General features: G+C 47.0%; 1 protein-coding gene across 4 annotated transcripts in view; it reads left to right on the forward strand.

Moving 5' to 3' along the window:
• Nucleotides 1-25,604, forward strand: part of UNC13D (unc-13 homolog D) — a 707,512-nt gene that overhangs the window by 494,942 nt on the left and 186,966 nt on the right. For all 4 annotated transcript variants that reach the window (XM_086930728.1, XM_086930726.1, XM_086930727.1 and 1 more), the window contains 2 exons: nucleotides 1,906-2,001; nucleotides 2,437-2,643. In XM_086930728.1, coding sequence (XP_086786854.1) covers nucleotides 1,906-2,001; nucleotides 2,437-2,643 — 303 coding nt within the window. The remainder of the gene's footprint in view (nucleotides 1-1,905; nucleotides 2,002-2,436; nucleotides 2,644-25,604) is intronic.

The following is a 25,604-nucleotide window of genomic DNA, read 5'->3' on the forward strand; positions in this document are numbered from 1 at the left end:
TGGTTGGTTATTGGTAAAATAATTCTTTGTTGTTGTATTTACTTTATTCGATGGAAAATTCATCATAAAAGTATACAGTTTATACAGTACATTAATAAAAATAAAAGAGTAGGAGCACAACACTCGTATATATACAAACATCCTCATATACTACTCAGTTTAAATGATCTAAAATCACGATCAAAGCTAGTTACATAAAAACCGTAAAAAACACTTCATGCCATAAAGCTGTCCGTCGGTTAGGTTAGATGAGTGAAACGCTTGGCCCTCCTAGGGCGGGTCTGCCATGCACTACCCAGAAATTTGGCTACCCCACACACCACAGCAGTAGAAGATGTGTCAGTATGGAGGACCCGAAGGGCGATTTTGTGACATCTAAGGCCCAGCCCCATGCATAGAGGTTTTAACCATGTTTTCCTAGCGACCCTATAAGCCGGGCAGGCAAACAAAAAGTGCGCTACTGACTCATTAGGGGCTGCACAGCCGGGGCATGATTTAGGGAGAACACCTTTACTTTTCCACCCAGAAGAAAAGTCATTCACCAGCAAAGTCCCGTGCCTGAATTTGAGGTAGAGTGCTCTGTCCAGGGGTTTCTCTATAAAGCCAAGGAAGGGTTCCAATTTTCTTATCCATTTGATCTCCAGAAATCGCTGGGAGAGGGGCCCCCCTTCACTCCTGCGTATGGTCGTCTCCTGTACCCAGTCCCAATAGAGTTTCTTAATCGCTGCCTTAGGGGGCGGAGTTTGGCTCAACCATGATTCGCTTAGGCCCAGTTGCACAACCAGCTGTCTCAGGTTTCACAGCCACTTGATTTTGTTACCAGTGTTGAGCAAGATAAGTTCATCTAGAGCTGCAGCATAATTATGTAGCTCCTGGGTCCTTAGTCGCACCCAAAAAAGTAGTGGGCGCAAACGTACTTTATCTTTAAGGGTGCACCTACCCAGGTCTAGCCGCAGCGGGATTAGCGGGGTGGAGACTGGGAGGGCCACCAGATCTCGCATTAATTTATTTTCCGATGTGGCTAGCTCCGTTATGCTCTCAAACTCCCATAGCTCAGAACCGTATAGAGCTGCCGGTAATACTTGGCCATCATATATTGCTAGAGTCGGAGCCACAGGTTTACTCATCGACTCCCGCTGTTCCCTTAATACCACCCCTGAGACTCTTTTGTGGTTTAATAACATTTTGGCCAAGTGATCTTTCCATCTCATCCGGCTATTTACCCTAATTCTTTGTTATCTTTATTATATTGTGAAGATATGGTATTTAATATCCTGCAAACAGGTAACTGCATTAATTGGATTCAGGCGTGCAGCATTATTTGTTTGCTAAAGGAAACTGCAGCATTTAATTGTAAAATATGTCTCATGTTGGTATGTATTATTTTTTAGTAACAATTTCAAGTTTCTAGTTTACTAAATGTTTTGTTGTAAATTGTATATATGCAATTTTTTGTTTCATCTACGTTGAACTCGTGTGCTTCATTGCCGGTGCTAATGTATTGTTTAATTGAATAGGTAAGTATTGTGCTGGTTCTGGAGTACAGAGTGCGATTCCATGACTTCATCTGGAGTAGTAAGCCCTGTTCTAGTGGTTACACCCCAGGTGTCCAGCACTTTGTCCATTACAAGAGTTTAATCTGGATTGCTATGTACAGTACTGTGGTCATATCATAAGTTTGGCCCAGCGCTGGAAGCCCCATCTGGAGTGTTGCCCACTTCTGAAGGCCATATTCGAAGTTGTGTTTAATTCAACAAATTCAAGCTAAGCACAGAGTGGAGACAGTTTTTACAATGGTGTGCTCCTTAAACCACCATTCGTATAAAGCAAAGCTTAAGATGTAAAGCTGTATTTTTAGCAATAAAGGAGTGATAGGAGTTTATATTGGCTCTTTCTGTTTTGCAGGATATGTGCCGCATTGCTATAACCTACTGCACCCTTATCCAGAAACGGGCCGAAGAGTTAGCAGTCCAAGGAGATGAGGGAGATGCTGCCGACAAGGTGCGATCCTCTATCCAATCCCTATGCTCATCCTTAGGGTATCGATGCAGGCTATCAGTGTTTGGCAAGAAATGTTCTAAATTTTGTTTCAAATAATGTCAGTTTTCATTACTTATAGTGTGTGTGTTTGTGGTTGGGGCGGTGGTAACTTAGTGTGGGCGAGGCACCAGGGCTTGTGACTGATGCAGGTCTCTAGAATTGATGTTGTCAGAGTGGTATATTGGTGAACAGAGAGTATTTCTGACAAGCCAGTGACTCTAATGGTGGGATGTGCCTGACCTTCGAGCAACTAGTCCTAGTGGCTTTCATGACACCCTGGCTTTTCTAAAGTTCTCCTCTTCTCCTTTTGGCTAATAAGACCATTGAATATTGCTGCCCTTTTTAATCCTTATCATCTGACACGCCTGTTGCTATCTCTATCATTCTCTGTTGCAGCTCTGTGTGGTAGTGAACAACATTGAGCAACTGCGTCTGGTCGTGCTGACATTACCGAAACAGTTGGACTGGAAGGGGCTGGAGCAGCGCGTCTCAGAGGTCATTAGGCCCGAGCAGTTCCAGAACACGCTGCACCACCAGCTTGAGGGTGCCCTCGCCTGCCTTGACCACGAGATCCGTGATGTGGTGCAGGCCCTTGCTCACAAGGTAGGTATGAAGCCATGTGGTTGAATGTCTTTGTATGTACAGCTCTCAGGAAAAGACTTCTTACTCAGCCTCTTCTATAATAAAAACAGATTCACTCTGCAAAATCGGCAGATTCTACTTTAAATACACTTTCACTCTGCACAGTCTGCAAGGTACACCGAGACGCTATCACCTCCTCTACATCACCCTATTTCACCATCATCAAAGGCAAGTTGTAGAAAATGGTAAATAACATTTTAATTGTAAAGGGGGTAAGTGTAACGTTATGAAAAGAGGGTTCTCAGGTGGTGGCAGCTCCTGGGCTCATTGGGGGCTCTTACGTTTGGTTACAGCTCTGCTGACTTGGCATTTTAAATACTGGCAGTGACCGATACTGTGTAGTGTTTTAACTGTTTGGATTTCTTTTTAATTTCGTTAAGAACAGTCAGCCCTTTGCTGCTTCGCTTTACCTAAACGTGCTTTGGCATATTTATTTACTGTTTGCTCCTGTCTCGGCCTCCTTTGCCCCGGTCCCGCGCGGCTTCCAGTTCCGATCGCGTGGAGGGCAGCTCCATCAGCGCGGCTTCCGTGCCGGACAGCTGAAGAGTGGGCGCCATATTGGGACGAGCCGGAAGGGCGCGCACACCGCAGGCAGCGGTCTAGCGGCCCGAGGCTGTCCTCTATAAAACGCGCATGTGTTACCGGAAGCGCAGCGGACGAGCGCAGCGGGCACGCCTTTTGCGCGCCGAAGGTGCGCCTAAGGTAAGCCCGTCCGCGGCCTGACGGGACCAGGGGCACGCCATTATGCCAATTTTCACTCTTACTCGCCTGACCAGCTGTGTGCCCACCAAGGTCCTTGGAATCTAGGCTCTGTTACTCAGGAGCCTATTAGGCACCTGGGCATTGCTCGTACACCTCCCCTGCCCACCCTCCCGCCCAACCTACCTTCCCTACACCTATCACCTACCTCTCGTTCTTATGGGGTTCCCTCTCCCACAGACCTTACACCCTCTCCTTCCCCTTCAGGGACACCTTCCCCGACTATCTCAGCTTTTTTGTTAAATACTCGTTCGGCTGTACAGCATCGGTCCGACTTGTTTATTTTTCTAGACACCCACAAGCCGGACCTAATGTTCCTTACGGAAACTTGGTTCCGACCTGATTCGCTGCCCAATCTATTGGCAGCCCTGCCCTCCTCATATTACGCTTTGCGAGCTGATTGGCCCGACAAAGTGGGAGGAGGGGTCGCCTTGCTGGTTCGTGTTGACATCCAGTTCCAACTACTGTCTTTCCCTCCAATTTCGGATGTCGACTTCTTAGTCGCCCGCTCTACATCTTTTTTAACTCCCATCACTTGTGTTCTTATGTACCGTCCACCTCAACACATGGCCCACTTCCTCCCGGCCTTTCAGGAACTAATAGCGACCCTTGCAGTTAACCATTCATCGGTTTTGGTGCTAGGAGATGAGCCTGAGCCTCGGCGAAGCGGTCGCTCCCCTCGCTGCTCCTTGCACATCAGCCTGCTTCTGCTGGTATCGTTATATCCTCGCTGTGCACGCTCTGCTCTCTGTAGCGCCTATTAGCAGACTTGGTTATCACTGATTTGTTTGTTAACTGTAGCGCCGTACCCCATCTCGTCCTGCGCTCCTTAGATCACTGCCATTTTGTGTGTTTACTTGTTGTTGTTGCTTAGCCTAGCCTACCAGCCCCGCATCCGCCTCCCGGCTGCTCCTCCCTCGCCCCTCCACTATCCATATATGACAGATGCTTTTACGCGCAGCGGTCACGTGCAGCGGTCACGCGCAGCGGTCGCGCCCCAGTTGCGCCGAAGGTGCGCCAAAGGTAAGCCCGTCTACGCCCGTCCGCGCCAAGCCCGCGCCCAGCGCCAGACCCCCTGGCCCCCGTCCCACCCACCCCACCCGCATTACATACGACGCCTCCTCCCTCTTAGCCCTAAATCCCGGCCGACTCCCCAAATGCGCCCAAGCCGCTCCCGGACACACCCATGGACCCTTCACATGCAACTCCTGCAAGTATGACGGCACCAAGACCAACTCCACATCCACGAACACCAAACAGAGATCAGACACCAACCACCTAAAATGTATCCTGCTCAACACCCGCTCGGTCCACAGACACGCCATCGAGCTTTGGAATCTACTAGACACCATCTCTCCGGACGTCGCCTTTCTAACAGAAACATGGATGAACGCCTCCTCAGCCCCAGACATCACCATTGCCATCCCGGAAGGCTACAAGATCATCCGTAAGGACCGCACCAAGCAAACAGGAGGGGGCATCGCCATCATCCATAAGAACTCCATCCGCATCTCAACCAGCTCAGATGTCAACCTCGCTAGCGCCGAACACCTTCACTTCCAGATCCACACCGACCCCAAGACCACACTCAGAGGCACCCTCCTCTACAGGCCACCTGGACCCCGTGCACAATTCAGTGAAGACATCACTGACTTTATCACCCCACACGCCCTCCCCTCCGAGGAATACATTCTACTGGGAGACCTCAATTTTCACCTGGAAAAGAGCAACAACAGCAACGCCACCACCCTACTGGACAATCTTGCCAACCTTGGACTCAAACAACTTGTTAACACCCCCACTCACTACGCAGGTCACACACTCGACCCCATCTTCACCTCCAGCAAACATATCTCCTTCAGTCACACCACAGTTCTCCATTGGACGGACCACAGCTGCGTTCACTTTGTCTACAAAAAGACCACAACCCACAACCATCCTCAACCTACTCTGCGAAGAAACTGGAACAAAATCACCATCGACCAGATCTCCTCATCGCTTATTCAAAACCCCCCTGCCCACTCTTCGAACCCCAACCAAGCAGCCATTAACCTCACTCAATGGCTAACCAACAGCGCCGACAACCTAGCACCTTTGAAAAAACGTCAAAACAAACTAAGCAGCAAAAACGCTCCCTGGTTCAACGATGATCTTAAGAAATCCAAGAAACTCTGTCGCTCCCTCGAGAAGGCCTGGAAAAAAGACCCTAACACCAGCACCAAGGACGCCTTCAAAAACGCCACCCGCACACACCATCAACTGATCCGGACTGCCAAGAAAGCTGCACTCAAAGACCGACTAGACAACAACGCCCACAACAGCAAGGAATTATTCAACATCGTCAAAGAATTTACCAACCCCTCAGCCAACTCCAACGACATCACTCCCTCTCAAACCCTTTGCGACTCCCTAGCCTCGTTCTTCCACAACAAAATCGCAGACATCCACAACAGCTTCGACAACCAACCCAGAGACCAACCCTCCCAACCTTCTGCCGTACCCTCACCCCCCTTGAACATCCTTAACGACTGGAACCCTATCTCCACTGAGGACACCATCCGCCTGATGAACTCCATTCACTCAGGATCCCCCACAGACCCATGCCCTCACCATATCTTCAACAAAGCAGACTCCATCATAGCACCACACCTCCGAGACGTCATCAACTGCTCCCTCAACTCCGCCACCTTCCCGGAAAGCTGGAAACACGCCGAACTCAGCGCCCTTCTGAAAAAACCCACAGCTGACCCCACCGAACTCAAAAACTACCGCCCCATCTCGCTCCTACCATTCCCGGCCAAAGTCATCGAGAAAGCTGTCAACAACCAGCTCGCCACCTTCCTCGAAACCAACAAATCACTTGACTCCTCACAGTCCGGCTTCCGAGCAAAACACAGCACCGAGACCGCACTCATCGCAGCAACAGACGACATTCGAACTCTACTGGACAATGGAGACACAGTTGCCCTCATCCTCCTTGACCTCTCCGCAGCCTTCGACACAGTCTGTCATAGCACCCTCCTACAACGCCTCAGAAACATCGGAATTCAAGGAAAAGCACTGGAATGGATCACCTCGTTCCTTACCGGAAGAACTCAGAGAGTCCGCCTTCCACCATTCAAGTCAGAAGCCACTGAAGTCATCTGCGGCGTGCCACAAGGATCTTCACTCAGCCCCACACTCTTCAACGTATACATGAGCCCCCTCGCGACCCTCGCACGCCAACACAACCTCAATATCATCTCCTACGCTGATGACACTCAACTGATCCTCTCATTCACCAAAGACCCTAACACCGCCACAACCAACCTACACGATGGAATGAAAGAAGTAGCCGAGTGGATGAATCACAGCCGTCTGAAACTGAACTCAGACAAAACAGAAGTCCTTATCTTAGGTACCTCCCCCTCCGCCTGGGATGACTCTTGGTGGCCAGAGGCCCTTGGAAAAGCACCCATCCCGACGGACCACGCACGGAACCTAGGCGTCATCCTGGACTCCTCACTCTCGATGAACAGACAAGTCAACGCCGTTTCATCATCCTGCTTCAACATTCTTCGCATGCTCAAAAAAACATTTCGCTGGATCCCCACTGAAACTAGAAAAACGGTCACCCACGCACTGGTCACGAGCCGCCTGGACTACGGTAACACCCTATACGCCGCTACCACAGCAAATATTCAGAAAAAACTCCAACGCATCCAGAACGCATCAGCCAGACTCATACTAGACATCCCGCGTAAAGACCACATTTCTAGTCACCTGAAAAACCTCCACTGGCTCCCCGTCAATAAGAGGATAACATTCCGCCTCCTAACCCACGCACACAAAGCACTTTACGAACTTGGACCCGAATGCCTCAACACTCGACTTTCCTTCTACACCCCCTCCCGCCAGCTCCGCTCCTCCAACCAAGCCCTTGCTGCTGTACCTCGCATCAACAAAACCACCATGGGAGGAAGATCCTTCTCCTACCTGGCAGCTAAAACCTGGAACTCACTTCCCATTCACCTCCGCCTCACTCAGAACCACCTAGCATTCAGAAAGCGACTTAAAACTTGGATATTCGACAAGTAATTCCCCACCCTTCTCCAAGCGCCTTGAGACCCTCTGGGTATGTAGCGCGCTATATACATTTTTTGACTTGACTTGACTTGACTTGAATTTTTGGCCCTTCGACCCAGCGGAGGATATTCCTTCTAAAGATTTTACTGAATTATTGACTAGTCTGAATTTTAGGCCTCACCTTCACACTCCCACTCATGTTCAGGGCCACACCCTGGACCAAATCTGGTCCCTTAATATTGCTCTCCCTGTCCCCATTGTCACCCCTTGTCCCTGGTCCGACCATTTTCTGATTTCTTTTTTTCTGGACCTGAGATTAGTGAAGAAGCCGTCTTTTCCCAAGAACACCAGGGCACGCAACTGGGGTAAAGTGGACATTCCATCTCTATGTGCCTCTCTTTTAACCTCAAGCCCTGCCATTGACAACTTATCTACTCCATCTCAGGCAGTGGCTGTAAATAGGTGGCTGTCATCAGCATGTGATCTGGTGGCCCCCCTCAGGCGTGTCAAAGTGAAGCGATCTCATGACGCGAACAAGTGGTTCGGCCCGGAACTTAAGGAGAAAAAGCTGGCGGACCCGCCAGGCGGAGCGTACTTGGAGACGCACTTATAGTGCAACTTCCAAACTTTCATACAACGCCATGCAGGCGGAGTATAAGAAAGCTAGCCTTAAGGCTAAGACCTCCTATTTCTCTGGCAAGATTCTCCTGGCGGAGAACCAACCGAGGGAAATTTTCGCAACTGTGTTCGAACTGGCTACTTCGGACAGAACCACTGCTAAACCTGTTCCCTCCCAACTTCTGTGCGTATCTCTTAATGATTTTTTCATTAATAAGATTGCAGTTATCAAGTCCAATATTCCACCTCCCTCTCCGGCATTTATTGATATCACCCCGCCACATAACATCTGTCACCTAGATCAATTAGCGCTGCTTTCCGAAGAGACCTTTCTCTCCATCCTTCCCAGCGTTAAATCCGGATCCCCTGCGGATGTTTGCCCTGCCCACATTATGAGTCAAATTTTCCAGACTTGCCCTCTCCCTCCCTTGACCTTTCTTAATGAATCCCTCAGAAGCGGAACTGTCCCCACTTTACATAAGTCAGCAACGATTGTTCCAATCCTAAAAAAGCCTGGAGCAGACCCCACAGTATTATCCAACTACCGTCCCATCTCCCTTCTCCCTTATTTGGCTAAGGTTCTTGAGCGGCACATCACTAAAATCCTGAGTACCTTTGTTGAGGCCAGTGGGTTCCTTGCCCCCTCTCAAGCTGGTTTCCGCCCCCTTCATTCCACCGAGAAGGTGGTGGTATCCATTATGGACACACTCAGGGAGGGGCTAGATTCCAACCTCCCACAGGCGCTGATTCTCCTCGATCTCTCTGCCGCCTTCGACACGGTTGATCATACCATCCTTCTTTCCCGTGTCGAGGCGGCAGGTATCGGGGGTTCCGCCCTGACTTGGGTTAGGTCGTTTCTTAACGATCGTGCCCAGGCCGTCCATCTGGCGGACTTCTCCTCATCAGCCCACAAGGCAAAATGTGGTGTTCCCCAGGGCTCTTCTCTTTCCCCTCTTCTTTTCAACTTGTATATTTTCCCACTTATTTTTGCGTTACAACAGATGGAGGTCACAGTGTTTAATTACGCTGATGACCTCCAGCTTATTTTTAATTTATCCAATTCTTTTTCCTCTATCTCCAACTTCCAGTCAGTGATGGTATTCATCAGGGATTGGATGAACTCTAATAATTTGAAACTCAATCCTGACAAGACCGAGCTGGTCCTGACTGGTGGCAAACTCAACCCTTGGTCCTCTGTTTTTTGGCCCCCTTACTCGGTTCTGCTCCTCTCCCTTCTTCTCCTGTTAAAACCCTGGGGATCACTTTGAATCAGCACCTCACTCTTCATTCACATGTGAGCACGGTGGTTTCAGCTTGTTTCTTTATCCTGCGCACCATTCGCAAAATTTCACGTTTTTTCACACTCCCAGCCCTCAAACTTATTCTTATGGCGATGGTACTCTCACGCTTAGACTACGGTAATGCATTATTTAATGGCATTCCCATCTATGCCCTGCGCCGACTCCAGCTGGTGCAGAACCAAGCTGCCCGCTTGGTTTTTAGCTTACCTAGATCTCAGCACATCAGCCCTGTCCTCTGCTCCCTTCATTGGCTCCCCATTAAAGAGCGTGCATTGTTTAAACTTGGTTGCCTTACCTTTCAGGCTCTTGCTGGGACAGCTCCGGCTTTTATTAAATCCCATATCCACCCGTACATTCCTAGCAGACACTTGCGTTCTTCCACCCTCTCTCTTCTGGTTGTCCCTCGCTTTAGGAAGAAGAGGACGGGAGGATGTAAGTTTGCTGTTCTCGCCCCGTCCTTTTGGAACTCCTTACCTCTTCTATTCGCTCCTCGGTATCCTACATGGAGTTCCGGGGGAAGCTGAAAACTTTTCTATTTCAACAAGCCTTTTCAACCTAAGTCATTTCTGAGCTCGTAACTTGAAATTGAATTGACCCCACAGCGCCATGAAACCGTTTGGTATACGCGCGCTCTACAAATACTTTAAATTCAATTCAAGAAAGAGTGGTCAGGGCCTGTAGAAAGATGGCTTTTTATGTGGTAGTGCCAATGTAAGGGCACACCATGCAAAAAGTAGAGATTACCTTTATTTGTTTACAGGGCTTAAATTAATAATCCCAAATGCCCTAATTGTGATAGTGTGGTCGAGCAGCTTAGCCTTAATAGAGGAGGGTAGTGTAAACCATTTGTTGTAAACACAGGGTCAATATATGAGACAAAACTCGAGAAGAAATTCGAGATCAATTTAGAAAAACAAAGATTTTCATATCATTTTAGACACCTTGATCAGTGGAATCAGGTAAGTACTTTCGGAGTTATAGATTTATGTAGAAATAGAATAATAGTTGTATAACGGTGTTGAGGTATGTGCCTCGAACGTGGTAATGTTATCAAATGGGGGAAAGATACACTGCATGGATATTCTTGCAAACGTTTTTGGAGGGTGCCTTCTAGGACCTAAGTTGCTTGGGGTCCAAGGTCCAAGAAACCATCAGCTGTTTGATTTTACCTGCCCTTTTGTGTCTGGGATAGGTGGTTCTGTCGGATGTGAGCCAATTTCTTTGCTATATAGTGAATATAATAATTCTTTGTATACTTCACTCAGTCAGCATTTATGGTATGATATACAAGAACACACACCACAATTCTCAATTTGAAAAGTTCTTCTTATTATGGAAATCTTACATGTATCAATCAATTTGTAAAAGTGGCTGTTGGGGACAAAAAATGGTATACAATCACATACAGGGTGAAATATTTAGTGACTAATAGTGACAGGTGATGACCGTGCTATACATGAATAAGTGAAACTGACGTATTTACAATTATAGAAAAACATAGATTTTCATCAGTCCATTTTTGAAAAATTGGTCACAACAATCATATTATTTTCTTTTTCCGTGTTGTGGCATTAAGGTGGACGGATTGACAAGAGGACATAGAGATCTGTGGGTGCCCTACAAACACCAACTGCTAGGTGCTCCTTTTGGGAACAGCCCACGGGAGGAAGCAAGCCCACTTCCCCTAATCAGTCTCAGTCTTACTAAAGGCAGCAATTGTCCTTCTACAAGCAGCTGGGAAGGGGTAACAGCAAGGGCAAGGGTAGAGGTGGCTCTAGCGAAGTGACGCCACCTTCAAAGAATAACTTGCCCCACCCGAACCTCTACACTCCACCCCTGGTCAGACATATGTTAGGGGAGGAAACTACGTGAAAATGGTCTTTTTTAGCAGTAGTCCCCAGCAACTTCTGCATAGAACTTCTTGCAGCTCCTTCTAACATCCCACCTAACAAACACATCCTCAGCAAGGAACATCTTCTCCTCCTAGAGCAATAGGGCCAAGCGCTCCTTCAGAAAGCTGCAATGGAGAGCTTCCACAACACCATGGCAAACGTGTCTACACTGTTCACTTCCTCATTCCCCAAAATAGACGGCTATCTCAAGTCCATCCTGGACCTCAGGCCCATCCTGGACCTCAGGCCTGTGAACAAATATATTCTGTTGAAGCACTTGCACATGGTTATCCGGCAGGACATTATTCCTCTGCTCCAACAAGGCGATTCTTGACCGTATTAGACCTCAAGGGTGCCTACTTTCATATAAAAATCCACCTTGCCCAATGACAGTACCTGAGTGTGAGGAAATGGGGTGTATTGTATGGTGTAGCTGTATGACCTCACTGTGTGATACACTACAACCCCCTTTAGGATGAGTCAGGCTTTTTTGGTAAATCTTAGCTTAACATTGAGTAGCTGTTGCTCTGAGCAGTTAGGCATACACAAAGGAACAAGTGTAAAGCATTTAAACAGCACCAAGACAATTGAAGAAAAAAGAAAGAAATCCAACACCAATTGTATTTTTATGAATTTATGGACAGCAAAACTAAAAAGATTCATTGGAGGTTTCCGGAGATACAGATTTTACAAGGAACAGTAAATAAGGACTTTTCACTCAACTGCAAACAAGCATTGGCAAACTCAACGAATTTGACACATAGAACGTTTTTCCAGAAAATCTTTTACAGGTTGGTATGTGGTTACTTAGAGTTACTTTGGAGGACCACCTCTAGTATGCATCCAGTCGAGGGGACCGGGACCAGCGAGGTCCAACAAGCAGTTGCTGCCTCAAGAAAAGCAGTCTCCAGTCGGGTTCCAGTGTCTATGTCTCCTTGCTATTGAATTTAATGGCGTGGTCTTGATGCAAGGGGTACAGGATGCTGAAGCTGCTCAAGAATGCTGAAGATGCTGTGCAGCCACTGGGGGTCTTCCTGGGCTACTCCTCAGTTTTGCTGAGATGATTCAGGCCACAGGTGTGGACGTCCATCAAAGTCCTCTCAGAGTCAGCCGAAGTCCAGTCGCCACTGGTAATCAGCAGCTGTAATCACATCAGAGTTGGAGACCCATGAGAATTGTGTAATTGATATCAGACACTAGACGTTGTTGCAGGAGCGGAGCAAGGGAATAGGGAGTGGGGTGCGTTGTGATCCGTTGTCAAGCCCAGGACCCCAGGAGTTTGAGTCCAGAGTCCAGGCGGAGGTGTTGAGATGGGGAGATGCCTGCTGATTTATTGTTCCATCTATCACGCCGTAGAAGGTAAGGAGTGAGGCAGCTTAACATCACTCTGTTGCCTACTGCTGCCCCTACCACTGCCCCTACCACTGCCCATTGCTCCCTAGATCTACTGCCGGCCTCTCTGTCAATTGTCTGCGCCTACTGCCCATTCACAAGGCAATTAATTCCACCTGCGTTTCTGCTCCCCTGACCTTCCATCAGCCTGTCAACATAGCTAACTTGTTAGTCTGCTTGCCAGTTGGTCTGCCCTCCGACAGACTCAAAGGCGTACACACAGCGATCAGGAGCAGCGAAATGGTGACGCTAACTTGCTGCTTCCAACAGTAATAGAAGCACAAACTAAATTAGACCTTAATCACACCTCATCAAGAGATGCGGCTATTATAAACCTTCAAGTTACAGGCCCCTTCTGATGGATACATCTGCCAGTGGATTCCTCACCTTGTGAATATCCCCTGCGCCAGCAGCATTCGGAAATTTTTCGCAGCTTTCCACGCCGACGTCGCAATAGCATGACTCTGCTCGCGGATCCGCTGACGTCACCGGAGCCATAAGAGAGCCTCGTCGGCATGATGACGTCAGTTCTCTTTTTTCCACGCCGTTGGCGCTAAGGTTTTCTGGGACTCTCCGTGTGTTCTTGTTACATTGTGTTTCGGCTTGCTTACCTTGTTTCCTTTTTTTGAGGATGTCTTCAAGGAAGTCAGGTTTCAAGCCCTGTAGAGAATGTGGGGGACATATGTCCATCACGGACCCCCACAAGGACTGTGTCTGGTGCCTGTCGTCGGACTATGATGTTGAGGGTTGTTCTTATTGTCGCAAGATGAACCCTAAAGCCTTGAAGGAGAGAGAAGCTAAACTCTTCATGGCGAAGATGAGAAAGGAGAAGAGAGGTCAAAGAAGATCAAGGTCCAAGTCGAGATCGAAGTCGACATCGGGACATACTTCGAAGTCGAAGAAGCACAAGAAGAAGAAGAAAAGGCACGGATCTCGACGCCGTTCAAGCAAGGACGCGGCTCCGAAGTCGACTTTGCCAGCTCCTCGACATCGTGAGGACTTTGTTTCTCCATCCCCTTCAGGCTCGAATCAGGGTACTCCTGCTCATTCGGTTTCGTCTGAAGCTTCGCCGGAACACTTTCTGATGCCGGCTCAGTCTCCCGCTGCAGTGGTAGAGGCTCCAGTACCTGATGAGTCTTCGACTCCATTGGCTCCACTGTCGGTGCCGGTTGGCCCGAGTCCAGTAATGCCTCAGCCTGAGTCTGTACCGGGGGCTTACCCACCTTTCCCTGGCCTGGGTTAAAATCCATTACATTCTTTAAATGCAATGTATGGAGTATTTGCTAGAGCTGTGTATCCCTCTAGAGCGAAATGCAAAGGTTGTCGTGTTGTTCCTAATGACAAAGAAAGGAGTTGGTGCAGTCTGTAATGCAAGCGGATTAGAACAGGGTAACCTGGTGGTCACCCTGGGAATCCATTTTGTTGGATTTAATGCCCTCACACACCCTTTCAGGTGTCATGCTTCATCATTTGGGCCTGCTCCTCGTTGGGTCGAGCAGGCCCAAATGATGAAGCATGACACCTGAAAGGGTGTGTGAGGGCATTAAATCCAACAAAATGGATTCCCAGGGTGACCACCAGGTTACCCTGTTCTAATCCGCTTGCATTACAGACTGCACCAACTCCTTTCTTTGTCATTATGAACAACACGACAACCTTTGCATTTCGTGTAATTTGGGCACGTCGTGTGTGGACCTTCTGCTCCGGTTTGAGCAGTAATAGCCCAAGACTCCTCTCTTTTGATATTAATTATCCCTCTAGAGCGCCTTCGAGTCCCATGGGTCCTATGGCCTTTTACCTGGGAGTTCCTCAGGCTTATGCTCAGGCCCCCTTTATGCCGTTTCTTCCAGCGTCTCCATCCTGGCATTTCCCGGCGCCGAGGACATCAACGCCGTATGCTTCATCTCCGGCGCCGTCAGCTCGACCTCGCACGACACAGGCTGTGCCTCCGGATCCGTGTTCGACGCCGGCTCTGTATCTGTCAGAGTCGTGTCTGGCACCGCCGACGCCGGTTCTAAAGATGAGGTCGAGGCAGAGGCTCAGAGAGTTTTGCAAGAGCAACTTTATCGAACAGAGGAAAAAATGGAGGAAGGTGTGCTAGAGGAGTCAGAAGACTTATTTGAGGGTTTGAAGGAGGCAAGTGGCCTAAATATGTCCCCAGAGTGGGAGCTTTCTCTTCCTTCAGATGTTCCTTCTAAGGATGTAGCTCCTTATCACATAGTTATTGGGAAGGCGGCAGAGCTTTTAGATCTACAGCTTCCAACAGCTGAGTTCAAGTCTAATATTTTGACTGAGGTCCTACATTCTCCCTCCACTGTGATAGAGCCATTCTTGCCTTTTAATGATGCTATCACTGAGCCAGTTATGGAAGTTTGGCGTAAGCCCTTATCAGCTCCAGCAGTATCAAAATCTGTCACTAGGAGGTACAGGGTGGCTCCAGGAGACCCGGACTTCCTTATATCTCATCCATTTCCTGAGAGCCTTGTCGTTCAAGCTGCTTGTTCTAAGAAATCATCAGGGGCTTTTCCTCAAGTCCCTGGGAACAGAGATTCTAAGAGACTCTGCAAAACAGCCTAAATTGTCTGAAGAAGACAGACAGAATTTTAACGAAGTCTTGGCGGACACTCAGGCAGCTGCGCGCCAGGTTATACAGAGTGGTCTGGACACTGCAGACTCTGTTGCTAGTATTATAGGATCTTCGGTTGCCACGAGGAGAGGTGCTTGGCTCAAGTCATCGGAGTTCTCTCCGGATGTGCAGGCGACACTTCTTGACCTTCATTTCAATGGTTCTGGGCTGTTTGGTAAAAAAGCAGATGCAGCCTTAGAGAGGTTCAAAGACAGCAAAGCCACTGCTAAGTCTCTGGGCCTGCAGGCGCAGCCTAGAGGTGTCAGCTGTAGAAGATACAGAGGTTTTGGAAGGTCATCCTTTCGGACCTACAGGCAACATCAGCAGCAGCAAAATACTCTGTATAAATCGTATAGCGGCAAGAACAGAGGATGTCCTCGAGGTCGTCAGCCCTCCTCGTCTACCTCCCCCCCTCTTGCCACAGCAAAGCAGCCTTAGATCCACCATTCTTGATCATGTGGGTCCTGTGGGGGGGTCGGCTTACCCATTTTATGCAAGATTGGGAATCAGTCACTACAGACCTTTGGGTTCTAAATCTTGTGGAAAATGGGTATGCTCTTCCCTTTCGGGTATTCCCTCCAAATTACCCTCCTTGCCAAGGAGCATGCTCGGAGGACCACCTTCTTCTCCTGCAGAAGGAAGTTCTAACATTATTTTGAAAAAAAGGTGCAATAGAGGTAGTTTCAGAGCGGGAAAGGGGTCAGGGATTCTACTCCCGGTATTTCCTGATACCCAAGAAGGATGGCAGGGTCCGTCCAATCCTGGATCTCAGAATCGTGAACCTTTTTCTGAAGCAGGAGAAGTTCAAGATGCTCACCCTTGCGCAGTTTCTTCAAGCGCTGCAACAGGAGGACTGAATGGTGTCCATAGACTTGCAGGATGCTTATTTTCATATCCCAATCCTGAAGTCGCACAGGAAGTATCTCCGTTTTAGGGTGGGATCGCAACACTATCAGTTTGAGGTTCTACCATTTGGACTTACTACTGCACCTTGAGTATTCACAAGGTGATGGCAGTGGTGGCGGCCCATCTCAGGAGATTGGGGATTCCGGTTTTCCCCTATCTGGACGACTGGCTGCTCAAAGCGGAGTCACCAGAGAAGGTGCTTCATCATCTGCAGGTGACAACTCAGCTGTTGTACAAATTAGGTTTCTCGATAAACATGCCCAAGTCTCACCTGGTGCCCTCTCAGAGGAACCTGTTCATAGGGGCGGTACTGGACACTACTGTGTGTCGAGCATTCCCACCTCCACAAAGGATTCTCGACATTCAGGAAACAATCCCTTTATTCTACAGTGGAGCGGTCGTTCCAGTCCTGAAGGTCCTTCGTCTGCTCTATCTGTTTGCTTCCTGCATTCTGCTGGTCAACCATGCACGCTGACATATGAGGGCACTCCAGTGGTGCCTCCGCAAGCAGTGGTTTCAGCACAAGGGGGATCTCAGGGAGTCGATAAAGATCTCCAGAGACACTGCAGCGGATTTGTCTTGGTTGGGCATGGAGGGCAATCTGTCTCAAGGAAAGCCCTTCCACCTTCCTCCATTGGTGGCCACAGTGATAACGGATGCATGTACTCTAGAGTGGAGTGCTCATCTGGGGGACCTGGAGATCAGGGGTCTTTGGTCTGCAGAGGAAAGGTTGCTTCACATCAACCTTCTGGAGTTACGGGCGATACGTTTGGCGCTCAAGGCCTTCCTCCCTTCCCTTCGCGGTCAGTCGTTTCAAGTCCTGACAGACAACACTACCGTGATGTGGTATGTCAACAAGCAGGGAGGAGTGGGGTCGCATTGTCTCTGCAGAGAGGCTCTGCGTCTCTGGTCCTGGGTTCAGGACCACCAGATGTGTCTGTTGGCAAATCATCTGGCCGGAGTTCTGAACGTGCGTGCAGACAATCTCAGTTGGCAGTTCTCTGCCGACCACGAGTGGAGGCTTCATCCGGAGGTGGTTCGTCACATCTTTCGGACGTGGGGAACTCGTCAGGTGGACCGGTTTGCCACTCACGAGAACGCTCACTGCCAGTCATTCTGCAGTCTCCAGTATTCGATGCAGGGAGCTTTAGGGGATGCGTTTCAGTTGAGTTGGGGCTCACAACTCCTTTACACGTTTCCTCCCACACCCTTGATTCCTCGGGTTCTGAGGAAGATTCGCCAAGACCGGGCCCAAGTCATATTGATCGCCCCGGATTGGCCAAGAAGGGTGTGATACACAGATCAACTCCACCTCTCATCTCACCCTCCGCTCCATCTCCCTCTCAGGGCAGACCTCCTCTCGCAGTCGCAGGGGCAGATTCTACACCCCCACCTCCAGAGCTTACACCTTCATGCCTGGAGATTGAACGGGGCAACCTGAATTCTATCTCTCTCTCACCTGACGTGGTGGACGTTATTTTATTGGCCAGGCGACACTCCACCAAGTCTATCTATTCCTATAGGTGGTCCAAATTTGTCAATTGGTTTGGGGAGAAGTCTATTGACCCTTTGAAGGCTCGCTTATCCGACATCCTTCAGTTTACTCTCTCTCTAGCCCAGCAGGGCTTCGCTGTGGCTACTGTAAAGGGCTATTTATCTGCTTTGTCAGCGTTCATTTGCTTGCTGGATCAGACGTCTTTGTTCAAGTAGCCCATTGTGTTAAGGTTCATTAAGGGCCTTATTAACAAGTTTCTGCCCAATCCCTTTATTGTGCCTCAATGGGACTTAACTATTGTCTTAACCTTCTTGATGGGTTCTCCCTTTGAGCCCTTGCACAAGTGTCCCTTGAGACTATTGTCTTTTAAAACTGTATTTCTTGTTGCCATTACCTCGGCAAGGAGGGTAAGTGAGCTTCAAGCTCTGAGTTCGAAACCCCCGTTCTTGACCATTCATGCTGATAGAATGGTACTCAAGACCAGGGCTGCTTTTCTGCCTAAGGTGGTAACTCCCTTCCATCTGGGGAAGTCCATTTCCCTTCCTACCTTCTATCCTCCCCCTCACCCTTCCAAGGAGGAGGAGCAGCTTCACTGCTTGGACCCTAAAAGGGCGTTGAGTTTTTACCTCGATAGGACTAAAGACTTTCGTGTGGATGACAAGCTCTTCGTGGGTTTCATTGGCTGCAGGAAAGGCAGAGCGGTATACAAGCGCACCATTTCCAGATGGATAATCGTATGCATCAAGATCTGTTTCTCTTTGGCCGGTAAGGATCATCCAGAGGCTATAAGAGCTCACTCTACTAAAGCAAAGTCTTCTACATCTGCCTTATCTAGGGGTGTTCCTGTGGAGGACATTTGTAGAGCGGCAACTTGGGTCTCCCTCCACACTTTCGCAAAGCATTACTGCTTCGATTCTGAGGTGAGGAGGGACGGACACTTTGCGCGTTCCGTCCTATAGGACTTTTTGGTATAGAAGGGTGGACACCCTCCTCTGGGAGTGGGGACTGCTGTGGGACTCTATTCACAAGGTGAGGAATCACTGTCCGATTTATCCATCAGAAGATCAAGTTACTTACCTTCGGTAATGCTTTTTCAGGTGGATACAGTCTGCCTGTGGATTCCTCACTGACCCACCAGCCCCCCCGTTGTCCACCCTTGTATACCTGCAATGGTGATATTTTCTATCTGTTACTTTCAAAGGAAGTGTATTATTCTTTTTGTTTTACTGCATTGATTTCACACTATGTGTGTTGTTTTGAATACTGTGTACTCTGTATACTGTATATATTTGTGTCGGTCCGTCCGTGTGCCTCGAAGGCACGGAAAAAAAGGGCGGAACTGACGTCATGCACAAGGCTCTCTTATGGTCTGGTGACGTCAGCAGAGCTGCGAGCGGAGCCATGCTATTGTGACGTCGTCCTCGTACGCGTGGAGAGCTACGAAAAGTTTCCCAATGCTGCTGGCGTAGGTGATATTCACAAGTTGAGGAATCCACAGGCAGATACTGTATCCACCAGAAAAAGCGTTACCGAAGGTAAGCAACTTTGTTAAAAGAATCATAATCTATTTATTCAGCTACATTAGATGCACAACTTAAATCCGAGCTTAAAGGTTCATCAACAAACTCTGCGGGAGTAACAAACCACTACAAATAGGGTATTTCTTTTGTTACAGGGCAAGACCATAATGATATAAGATTAAGCAGTGAAAAATTAAATGAACATAAAATTACCCTGGCAGCGAATTTGAGTGTGCAATCTACAACAACGTTTAATCATGTCAAGTTAGGTGAAACGGCAGTAGTAAATTCCAATTTGTCAAGCCTTCCATCACCATCAATGCCCTATTCTATTGTCATAGCCTCTTCTGATCACCATTTGACTAATAGAGGACCCGGTGAGATGGGTAGGCTTGACTGGCCCTGACACGAGCAGTAGAAACCTCAATTTCTATGGCTTCTCCCTCGATGTCAGACCCACCGGGTACTGTTGACACCCTATAAACTCTAACCCTTAGGCAAGAGCAGTGTCCTACAGGCAGTACAACTTATGTGCTGTATTTAAACTGATACTAATCATTAGGTCATGTTTTGTAGATTGTAGTTTTTTACTAGGTCCTGAAGAATCGCAGTCAATGTACTAGAAGCGAGAAACATGTTGACCACACCATTTGCACTCTAGCCCTGGTTCATTCTGGGAAACCACAGTTCCCATGAGCACCGGCTATCCTTGATTTTACTTGTGGCAGAGGACCACCAAAATAAAATTGCTTTCCGGTACCTTGTGCCACATTTTATCCTCACCCACACTATCTACTCTGTCCTGGCCCCTCACCCCCACTTCACCCGTAGGCAGTTGGATAAAAGATCTTCGATAAAGAGCCCCTCTTTCAGGTGAGCCCGTTGGGCATTGCACCGCCTGCCCAACAAGGAGCATTGCCGATGATGAAGCATGACACTCGCAAGGGTGTGTGAGGCCATTATATCCAACAAATTGGATACCCAGGGGTTGTCCTCCATTGAGCACTAACTCTTTTTCCCTAGTGACCCTCTCCTTCTTTCCTCCCTAAGGAACAGCCCAGTCATCTCTTTTGTTGTCTACCTAGTCTTACCGCCACACCTCATCTAGGAACAGGGAAACCCAATGCACAAACACATGGAGTGTCTGAGCCTTTGACCTACTCTGTCATGGATAAATCATATAGTAACACAACTCAAGATGTTTCAGCTTTAACCACAATCTGGCACGCTGAGTATACTTCACAAGGTAACAGCGATAAACTGAACGAGGTAATATAGCTAAACTCTTGGCTTCACATACAAACCTTTAATATTTAAATACTAATAACATTGTTGCTATACAATTTAGTCCTTTATACATATTAGCCCACAAGTAATGTAGTGCAGTGACATGGTCAACCTAATCCGGAGTTAACAGAATCATTGAAAATCAGAAAATCTTAGAATATTTGGGTATACTGATAACTCTTCCAACAAGACCTCGGTACCCAACAGCACTTTTGAAGAAGGAACATGATCAAGCTTCCAGCCAGCCCCCACTTGCTCGAGACAAAACTCACAGACCATTGGGCACTGATAAAATTCAAAGACCACCATCTTTATTCAGTCAATAGCGTGTACTAAACTTCAATCATTAATTGTTTCCTCTCACAATCAGGCAGGTAAATGTTTCAATTTCACCACTCCATCAGCAGAAAACCCCCAGGAGGATTGGGGATGGCTTGCTTCCATCTTAGCCAGTCCCCAGTCAAATTGACTTGCATACAAAGAACACATTAGTCTAAAGCTAAGTACTGAGACCAAGGTTGCAACCCTACCTTTAGTCTTTTGGAATGTGGCAGGATTGTAAAATCTCCTAACAAACACTGACTCAATGTCTTTCTTAACATCACATGGCATAATATGTATACAAGAATCTTGGCGTGACATGGATACACCGATTGAAGGTTATTGTGAGTTATTCTCCCCTGCTACTAGATTGCATACAAAAGGCCATGCGGTGGGTGGTCTGTCTATCTTTCTGACAACTCGTTGGGATTTTGCAGTCTGAGTATTCCACTGCTCATAAAGAGTTTTTATGCGTTGCACTCAGAAATTGGAGGTACAATTCCATAAAGAGTAGATTATTGTTGCTAAATGCGTACGTTCCTCCAGCGTTCTCCGAGAAAAATTTAAAAGGTGAAGGAGGTGGAGCAGTTAATTTCGGATATTAGGCACTGTGATGCCAACACTCCTTTTCTCCTGAGTGAAGATTTCAATTTAAATGTGCTCCATAACCCTTTTTGTAACATTGCAGAAAAAACAGCGGACTCTCTGTGGCGGAATCCATCGCAGATAACAATGCCACAAAGAACAGACTCTATTGGTTGCACTTTGCTGGCCGCTTTAGAGAGGATGTCCCTATGAGCACTAAACAGGCGCTTTCTAGAAGACCAGTTATTCCATCCCACACACTTCCCCCTGAAAAGATCAGCTGTTTCAGACTACATTCTGTTCAGTCTCGTTGTTTAATGCAATCAGCTCATTTTCCATCTTTATTCTTTGTGAAAGTGACCTATGCCTCAGAGCTTGTTTATAAAAAGTTGTATTAAAGCCCTTACTACTCTAAGTTCCATTGGATCAAATGACATCCATTACAACTGGAAACGGGTCAAATGGAGCTCGAAAGTTGCTGCAAAATATGCCATCTGTAAAGCAATGTTAACTAATCAGAGCAAATCTTTGATCCATATAATTAATGACTAATGAACTCCGTGTACAACAGCTATTTTCTGGCCACGTTTGCAGTCAACGGATTAACTCAATAATAAGATCTTCCAGGTCTACCTCTTCACAACCGTGGTTTACAAAAGATCTCAGGATCCCCAAAAAAACCTTAACAAGAAGATAAGATGGCTCAAACCAGGGTCAAATACTTCTTCACGTGCATAAATATACACCTTACGCAGTCAGTATGAAAAACGTATTTGGCAAGCAAAACAAACGTACGAGGAAACACTCCAGACTGAACTTTTCTTAGCGTGTCAAAATAAAAATCCAAACGAGTTTTGGATCATTATCAACCGTCTCAGAAGAGGGTTAGAAACCGTCAATATAAATGGGAATAATGTTACTCATGAAAATCGCATCACACATATCAGCTTTTTGTATAATTTTTCAACAAAATGCCCTAATCCACAACTTTGTTATAGAAAGCAAAAACATGCGCAAGGATGGCCTGAGGCAACAGAAGTGCAAATCCCTCAATATGTGATAACTTTCACGGCTATAAGAATAGTAAACCTGATTCCGAAAAGCAGAGCTGGTGGACCTCCCAGTCCAAATGGCATCCCTGCATCAGTATCCGAACAGGATTCCGACTTCTGGTCTACTTCCCTGGAAAAACGTTTTTAAACTTGTATGATTACTGAATCCATCCCTTCATGTTGGCAAGGTTCGATTCTGCATCCCAATTACTAAAAGGACACCGTGGCATTCCCCAATAGCTATTGCCTTATAACCCTCTTGTTTGTTGAGGCCAAATATTTTGCCTCGCTTCTTTTGGAAATGTTAGAAGCCTGGACAAGTTCAAAGAACCTAATATTTTTTAATCCAACTGGCTTTAGACCTTTCTCAGGCAATATTGAAAATCTTGTGGCCATATGGATGCTTGCCACAAAACAGATACGGAAAAATGAACTGCTTTACTGTTTTTTTGTAGATTATAGTCAGGCTTTTAACCATGTCAACCACCAGCTACTTTGATCTAAGGTTAAAGCCTGCAAAATCCGGAAGCACAACTCCGTGGCATCCAGCTAATTTACTCCGACACATGGCCAAAGTAAACGTGGGAAAAAACACAGTTGTCTCTGATAAGATAAACATTGTTCAAGGCGTCAGATAAGAGTGTGTGTTAGCCCCAGCTCTTTTTAACTTGTTTATGTGTGAACTGGTACCCGCATTGAACTCAGTCATTAGCAATGCACCAAAACTGGTGACTCAACCAATAACTTCACTTCTCTATGAAGACGATGTAGTCCTTTTAGGCCAAACTGCGATGGGGCTACAAACATTGATCAATGTTTTACACAATCATTGCAGTTCAAATGGAATGACAATAAATTTTGAAAAAACAAACATTGTGACATTCGGCAGCAAAAGGGGAAAAAACGGCGAATGGTACCTGAACAACTGTAGCTTGATTACATCAAACAAATATAAATAGCTGGGGTGCTGGCTGGATGACAAAGGAGTCCAATTAACACATCTTAAATCATGAAAACTATATTCTGCCTCATTACAATTTTCTTTCAAGCCATATTGAAGAGTATAAAATAGCCTACTCACGACCATTGTTGAAGATAGTAAATGCTAAACTTATCCCTACACTGGCATAAGGGACAGAAGCATTTCCAGGGAAACTGGGTGCTTTTTTGAACAAAACCTAGAGCACTATCTTCAGGTCATTGTTTGAGCTTCCACACAGCACCTCACCAGCCCAGATCAGGGTAGAATTTAAGATGAGAGACCAACACCTTCTACAGAAAGCTAGCCTCTTGAAGTATATGCACATTATCACTAGCTGCCTAAAAAAGGTTCTTTGCAGAATTTCATCTGGTTGGAAGTTATATCCGCAAACAGCGTGGCGTCCCAAAATGTTTGGTCAAACACCCTCACTGAAGCCTAGCCTTGGAGCTAAAAGGCCCAGCAACTCCGGAATCTAAATCTGCCTCACCAGCAGTTCAAAGCAGCTCTAAACTAAGAGGGTCATATTGGGTCCTTTGTAACTGATCATCACACCTTCATGAGAAGAAAGCATGCTGATTTTGTCATTAAGAGCTATGCTCAAAGAGAAGCACAAAAATGCTTTACTGAATTATTTTCGGGGTAATATAAAGTTACGAATTGTCTACTATGGATGGGCTGCTTTTCATCACTAGACCTCTTGCCCCCCTGGGTATGTCAACCCGCTATCCATACGTGCATTTTATGTAGCTTGTCCCAGGAGACGCTACCCCATTTGCTCTTCATATACCCTGTTCTAATTGATGACCGAAGAAGGTTCCTTTGGCATTTCCTGATTAAACAAGGCATGCAAACAATACAGGCAACCATTAAATTCCATTTGAATAATGCTCATCCGCAAGTGAAAGCCAGCCTTCTAAAATTCATGGACAGAGTGGATAAAACATTGAAGAACTTAGCCACAGTCTCAACCTCCTCAGAGCTCTAGTCCCAGCAACAAAGGCCAATACTACCTCTGTTAAAGAAATCTAATCTAGATAAAACAGAAGCAGGAAACTATCAACCTATATCCCGGCTACCCCTACCGGCGAAGGTACTAGAGAAACATATGAATCAGGAACTGAGAGTCTTTATCGAGAACAATCATGTCTTGGATCCTGCTCAATACGGTTTTAGAGCCTGACATAGCACTGAACAGGCCCTGATCACCGCTATGGAGGATCGGCAGTACTAATACTATTAGACCTATCGGCCGCCTTTGATACGGTGGACCACGGCATTCTGATTCAGTGGCTTCAGGAAGCCAGAGTAGAAAATGTAGCGTTGGCACTCCTCAGATCCTTCCTGCACAACAGAGAACAATTTGTCGAAATAGGTGGCTACAAGCCCAAATGTTTCCAGCTTTCTTGCGGGGTGCCACAGGGCTCATCATTGAGCCCCACCCTTTTTAACCTATATGTTGCTCCTCTTGCATGTCTGATCAAATCCCATTGGTTTGAATTGGTGTCATACACTGATGACACCCAAATTATTGTATCAATCGCTGGCAATAATCCAAAAATAGCACAGAAATTCAAGCAGTGTATGAGATGTGTTAGCATATAGATGGCTGAGAACTGTCTCAAGCTAAACTCTGACAAAACCGAGGTACTTCTCTTCGGGAAAGTTACCTCTTTTTGGTCCCCAGAATGGTGGCCAGTGGAGCTTGGGACTCTCCCAATACCAGTTAATAAGGCAAAAAATCTTGGAGTCATCATTGACACCACCCTGTCTTTCCAACACCACGTAAACAAACTTGCTGATTCCATCTACTGCATCCTGAAAATCCTAATGAAGATACTGCCCTTCATACCAACAGGATTGCAGAAAACAGTAGTGTCAGCCCTAGTGTTGTCCAAGCTCAACTATTGCTCTGGAATACTAGTTGGAGCAAACAAATCAGTAATAATAACATTACAGGTTATCCAGAATTCCACGGCTAGACTGCTCTTTGGTCTGTCCAAATATTCATCGGCCAAACAGGCCCTCAATACACTGCATTGGCTGCCGATCGAGAAACAAATTAGGTTTAAAGCACTGTGTGTCGCTTTCAGGGCCCTACAGAACTCAGGTCCCGAGTACATA

Source organism: Lissotriton vulgaris, chromosome 7 (genome assembly GCF_964263255.1).
Source record: "Lissotriton vulgaris chromosome 7, aLisVul1.2, whole genome shotgun sequence".
Taxonomy (NCBI): Eukaryota; Metazoa; Chordata; class Amphibia; order Caudata; family Salamandridae; genus Lissotriton; species Lissotriton vulgaris.